At 40.5% G+C, this 6,703-nt stretch overlaps 1 protein-coding gene across 2 annotated transcripts in view; it reads right to left on the minus strand.

Moving 5' to 3' along the window:
- Positions 1–6,703, minus strand: part of tbc1d14 (TBC1 domain family, member 14) — a 44,887-nt gene extending 38,184 nt beyond the window's left edge. Inside the window, exons 1-3 of one of the 2 annotated variants that reach the window (XM_033610110.2) lie at positions 6,615–6,703; positions 6,137–6,296; positions 1,225–2,008 (exon numbers count right to left, since the gene is read on the minus strand). In XM_033610110.2, the coding sequence (XP_033466001.1) occupies positions 1,225–2,008; positions 6,137–6,185 (833 nt within the window). In that variant the 5' untranslated portion in view covers positions 6,186–6,296; positions 6,615–6,703. Of the gene's footprint in view, positions 1–1,224; positions 2,009–6,136; positions 6,334–6,614 lie in introns of those variants that run through there. The other variant, XM_033610109.2, reaches the window with a different exon arrangement.

The following is a 6,703-nucleotide window of genomic DNA, read 5'->3' on the forward strand; positions in this document are numbered from 1 at the left end:
CAAAGAGTCTGTGATGAGAGGAAGTATAAAGAGGATAATCATCTCACTGAGGTGGCCTACAATGATTCTTTTTCTATTTTTGGCTGCTCATGGCCAAAGATTATCCATGTTTTTTTTCTTGTTATATCCAGATGATGTAATGTGCAGACAGACATAGAGACGTTTTGTTTTTTATGTTTTACAAATTAAGTGAGAGGTTTAGATGGTTAACCACACCTGCCATCATAGATCTTGTCAGCCTATTGTTGTGTATTATGTATAAATATAGGTGTGGTTTTCACTTCTCAAACATTTTGACTTGACGAAGATCCAAGCAGTATCCAAACGTCTTAATTAAATAGAGTAAGTGTGCAGTTGTCACATTTTATGCCTCTGTGCCAGCGATAGCCGTGGCTGCAGGCATTATGTTTTTGGGTTGTCTTTTTGTCTGTACATATCTCCATGCCATTCTTGTGTGAACCCTTTATCTGAGGGAATTTCTTTAAATTTGGCACAAACGTCCACTTGGACTCAACAATGAACTGAATGGATTTTGATGGTCAAAGGTCGCTGTGACCTCATCTGTCTCATTCTTGTGAATGAGCTATCTTGCTTTGAGGGAACTTTTTTCAAATTTGGCACAAATGTTCACCTGGATTCAAAGATAATTAATTAGAATTTGGTATTCGAAGGTCCAATGTCACCATGACCTTGCCTCCATCTCATTATTTTCAACGCAATATCTCTACAAGGCAAAAACTTTCACTTGGACTCAAGAATTACCAAATCAAGATTTGGTGGTTGAAGGTCAAAGGTCAAGGTCAGTGTGACCTTAAAAAACATGTTTTGGCCATAACTTAAAAGGGGAGACATTTGGTCAGAGTTGGAGTTAGAATTGTTGGCAAATATATTAATAAACTGCACACAACTACACTGTAGTGTGTCATAAACCATTTAATAAATGTTAATATACTGCTAATTAATGTCAAATAAGGAGGTTAATGTAACATGTTATTGCATCAGTGCTGGCTAAAATCTGTGGATAACTGCAGGTATGCCTGCAATCAAATTATATATGAAGAAATTTTTCACCTTCATCTTATGTAACTTAGTGCATATGTCTCAGTGGAGGTGACAAATCTAAAAGAATGAATGACGACATAATAAAGAATATGGAGCCATGCATTTCTAGTTTGACTCAAGCTCAACAACCATCTCAATTTCCCCGTGTAAATATGAACATACCTGTTGAATAAGCTTGCTAGAGGTCCCAGTTTCTTTTGCCTGCCATCCTCCTCCTGTTGCCTGACCCCAGACCCTGGATGAGGTCGTACAGGACTCCATAAGTCTCCGGGGTTTCCTGGTGATGATGACAGCGTCACATCTGAGAAATGACCTACACTGCTGTCATCTGTCTCTAAGGTAACAATGGCGCTGGAGTCAGAGGTGACGGTGAAATCCAAGATGTCTTCATTGGAAACCGACAGCTCGGTGCTCATGCTGGACACACTGCACACAGAGATATCATCGCTGCGGTTTAAAGCTCCACCCCCAAGACCCATCCCTGTGGTGGCGGATAATCTAAGGCCAGGGCTGAAGAGGCGGATGGAGTCGTACCCGCTGCGGGGGAAGGTGGAGGATTTACGGATGCTGCTACCATCAGAGGGATCATCGTCCAAAGTTAAAGTGGCGGGAGAGTGGTCACTGGAGTCCGGGATGAGGCCTCCCTCACCTGAGCGTTGGTGGCTGTGGAGGATGGGCTCTGGAGGGTTGATCTCCAGAGTCGGGATACCTGAGTCCTGGGAAGTCAAGCTGTGGCTGTCCTGGTTCAGGTCCGAGTAGCTTTTCTGGGGGCTGCAATAGTAGATAGGGGTAGAGGAGCAGGATGGATTGTAACTGGACAGGACGGGCTCGCTGTGCGGGGTTATGCTGGGTTCATGGCAGTGGTGGTTGGTATGATCGTGGAGGTCAGAAGCAGGCGGGTCCGTTATTACACAGCCATTCTCCACTATGGCTTCTCCAGACACACCTTTAAAAGAATATGAGATGAGTTAGCTTGTTTTTACACATATTTTCAACAGCTTTTAATGATTGGTATTCAATTATATTTAATAAGATAAGCTGTGATTGTGAAAGCTAAATAAATTAACACATTAATTTGTAGTGATGCGTTTATGTGACCTGAGCTCAAAAGGTGACCAGCCTTTCTATCATGCGGCTGCAGGGCCCTAAACTGTGGACTGACCTGCCACAGATCTACCTCCCTCTCTCTCTCTCTCGCTTTTCAAAAAAAAAAAAAAAGACTCGCGGGTCTTTTTTGGCCCACATTCTTTTAACTATTTACACTGCTTTTAATAAAAGGCACCATGTGGTGTTTTTAACAAATAGTGGTGCTATGAAGCAATGCTTTTTTATCAGTATCTTTATTTATGTAGCACCTTTCATACAGGTTAGAGAAATTCAAAGTGCTTTAGATGACTGGCAAGCTGATAATAAGACGGGACAAATGTTAACAGTGAAACAACTGAAGACTAATGCACAAGAGACATAAAAATAATGAAAATGTAAACATTTTAGCTTTGCTTTTGAGATGATAAAAGCAGATTTGGTGTAATACCCCACTAAGAGCTTCTTGCCTGCTGGCTGGGACTAAGTTCTGGAGAATGTCATTTTGTGGCCAGTTTAAATGTTTTATGACCGGATCCCTTATTTGTTAGTATCTCGGGAATAGTCACAAGGACAGGGGCAACGTGACAAACATTCTTGTCAACAGTTCCACTGGTGGTGATATAGAAATGAAGCAAGGAATTCAAGGAAGAAAAAACTGCTAGCTTGTAAGGATAGATGTAAACAATGAAGCTTTAAAACTATTTTTTAAACTGACTTTTCAAATGTTTTACAAAGAAGATGATGCATTTAGCACATTTGTTAGGCCTCAACTACTCATTCTGGTGAGAAATACTAAATTTAAAATAACTTTTCAAAGCTCCACAGGGTACCTTTAGTTCTTGATCTGTCTGTTGTATGTATTTTACAGTGTCCTATTGTGTTTTCATGCCATTTTATGTATTTGTTTTCATCTTCTAGTGCCATAGTTCTTTTATTTAGCTTCTCTCATATGTACTGTAATGTTCTATATACTGTTGCTACTACTATAGACTAAATCACAGTGTTTGTTTGCAATTACCTCCAGGTAGGAAATCCCTGTGTCAAATACATAAAATTAAAATTCGCTGAGCACACATTGCCTCTGTTGGTTAGTTTTTAGCCACCTGAAACAATCTATATCAATCTAAGAGTATGCTATATTCCAAATATATTCCCTGCTTTACCTTGCAGACAGCCCTCTCGACGGGAAGCTGAAGCCGTTATCTCAAAGCCACCACACTCCATTGGGGAAAAAAAGTGATTTTACTTTGCAGAACTCAAGACCTGTTGGTCTACCTCTGACTCAATGAAATAGTTTGTAAGGTAAAGCAGGGCAAGTATTCCGAATATAGCGTATACCTGAACTGATATTGAGGGTTTTTTTTTTACGTGGCTAAAAATACATTTTGCTACAGCCCCTACCACAGCAGTACACTGCTTAGCTTCCATACCAGTAGATTCGGTTTGTCTAAGACTCTAGTAAAGCACCACAGTACATACATAAAATGAGCACAGCAGAAACCTCAGATAGGTCAGACCACAGTGTTTAACTACATATCTTTAAAAACATTACAGTCATGGCTGAAAATGCCAACAGAAATAAACAAGTTTGCCGATTTCATATTTCAACGACTGAATTTAACTGCTAGTTATTTTTGTTGTTAGTGTGACGTCACAATTAATTGATTGAAAATTAATCTACAACAATTTAAATAACTGATTAATTGTCATCTATTCATTAAACTGTCAAACATTCACTGGTTCCATCTTTTCAAATGTGAAAATGCTTTCGCAATCTTTATATTATTGCAAACTGAACACTGTTAGGAGGTGGAGTGTTCATCAGAGATAACAAGTAATTTGAAGAAGTCACTTTGTGAACAAGGCTAATTAGCAACCAGGCAAAGTGGGAACTGGGGGTGTTGACCATCTGGCCATTAAGTTTGTGGCTGTTTAAGTAATTACTGGTTTGTTTGGTAATATTATATGCACCATGGAAGCACAAGGTGAGGTGACATCTGCATTAACATACTATTTATAACTACTTAGCAATACACACACAATGCAGGGAAAGTGGGCTAAAGTTTGGGGGTCATTGGGGCCCAGAGCTCATTTTGCCTGGGCCCCCTATGTAGTTAATCCGGCCCTGACTATGATAGCAATTATCAAACATTTTGTAGACTACATGATCAATTTATAAAAAGAAAATGGCATGACAAACTCTATGAAATACAATACTACCAAAGGTTTCTTCTGATCAAGCACGGCGTCTGAGATAATGGGCGTGGAAGCCTTGAGAGGTGAAAACTAATCCCAAGCAGGTTGTAACTGGAGTCTGTGCTGTAATGTGAACAGGTCCCCAGAGGGGATACATCTTACTTTAACACCAGCTGGGCAGCTAAGCTAAAGGCTGTGTGTCAAGCTCTCAGGCTGCACTCATTGAGCTTCTGACACCCATGGACAGAGACATTTGCACCCCTCCGATTTCAAACTCAACAATTTTCAAGAATCGTCATTGCTTCAGACACATTTGACAGAATCATAGTGTTGTAGCTGTACACGGAGGTGTTCTGTTTTTCAGCAAAAAATCCTGTCTGTGCTTGTCAACTGTAAGGGCTCTGAACACACACACACACACACACATTTCTATAAATAAATAAATAAGTAGGTAAAATAAATACACTTTTGAAGTGCCCTTTGTTCTCCTAATGGTTGACACACAAAGACAGATTTTTAGCCAAGCTCTAAACCCTGACCTGCAGGTTGTCATGTGAGCCTGGTAGACTTTGTCCCAAAACACAGCAACAGGTTGGTCCTGTGCAACTGTGGAAATGATCTACAGCCAGACATTACTAACAATGTCAGAATCTGTACACACGGACTCATCAGTTATTATCATACTGCTGAAAAACTATAACTATAATTGTTTGAAATGCATTATATTTAAGAACAAATGCAATGTCCCTCATTAGGTTTTAACCACAAAGCATTAGCAGTAAAGGCCACACCAACATGTACATGCATGCTCTTGTTTTTGTAAGTCATAATAAAAGGTTGCTGTTATTATCTATCAACTGAAACACCCATTTGAGTACACACACACAAATCTTGTTCTGTGAGTCATGATATTACTATCAATAGTATCGCTTTCAACTTAGGTTAACATTGCATCGAAAATGTGGAAATGTGGGCAAACGCATGAGTGACTTTTTTGAGAAAGTGGTTCTCTGTTTGGCTTAAGACATAATACACATTTTTGAGTGGCACTTCTTGAGCCACAGATTGGAATGCATGGTGCAATGCATATAAGACGGGGCACATGACATGGGAAATAGTCTCTGGTTTTCCTGCCTATATAGATATGAATTCAGAAGTTTTTTGCTTTTAACACAAACATTTCATTTCCTGGCATTTTTAATATTCAGAACTACTTCTCAAGTAGTTTTACAAATAAAACCTGCAGGACATTGGTGAGCAATGAACAAATCCAAGTAGAAAAAAGTTCAAATTTTATCTGAGCACGTGCAGCTTGGTATTAATATGCAGAACTGACCAAAACACTGGCTGCTAAGAGTCATGGTTTACTAACCAACTTAAATTCTATCTCAGCAAGTGCCATTTTAAATGTATGCCGAACTGACCACCGTTTTCTAGCCTCGTTAATGACTGGTTTCAACTCACATATTAAGAGTCATTACATTAAGTTTGTGGTTAAAAGTTGAGAAACTGTCTCAGAAAGTGGCCTTTGGTGTGTTAAATGTATGCCGAATTAAACACTGGGCTAAAATAATCACAAAATGCTATGTGCCATGGTTTATCAATTGTATACATGTACAATATTCGGGATCCTATTTAACTCACATAATTTTAAAATGCAGTTTAGCGTAACCTGTGATGTTACTATGGAGAGCAGCGCACACTGTATCAGGGCAGAGTTCATGTGGTATGAGTGTTAACAGTGGTAAATACACAGAGGGTCTGACAGCACATCATGGTAACGTTAACCTACCACAGCGGCTGTCTCTCCGGTCCTGGGTACCGTGTGCCGTGTTCGCCATGTTGCCGCTTGATGCTACAGGTGGGTGGCAGGTAGCCGCCGGCTGGAGCGGTCCATGGTGATGCTGTGACCAGTGCTGCACCGCCCTCACCTCCCTGCCTCCTCAGCGCAGCTTAGAGTACACAAACAGCAGCAGGGTGAGGACATTTGTCGGGACAAACACTTACATTCACCTCGGGGAGGCAAATAAAGGAGGCCGGTAAACATAAACTCTACGTCGGTCCAACCGGACTTGCTCGCCAAGTGCACTTGCTGTTGACGCCAACTCAATGATTTCACCAGCGCTTCCTCAAGTGCACTCAAAGCAAGTTAAAATGCGAAAGACATTATTTTGCTGTCACGGCGTTACTACGAGAGAGAAAACACTTCTCCGGTGTTATATGAGCGAGCACGTTTCACAAGTTTATCCGGTATCGTTAACAATTCATACCTGTTTTGACGCTTCCGCCGCCATTTTAAACCAAACTTGTACCGAGAGTGCGGTGTAATCGAGTCAAGAATGCTCACCGTCGATAGATT

This window comes from Epinephelus lanceolatus, chromosome 22, assembly GCF_041903045.1.
Source record: "Epinephelus lanceolatus isolate andai-2023 chromosome 22, ASM4190304v1, whole genome shotgun sequence".
NCBI lineage: Eukaryota > Metazoa > Chordata > Actinopteri > Perciformes > Serranidae > Epinephelus > Epinephelus lanceolatus.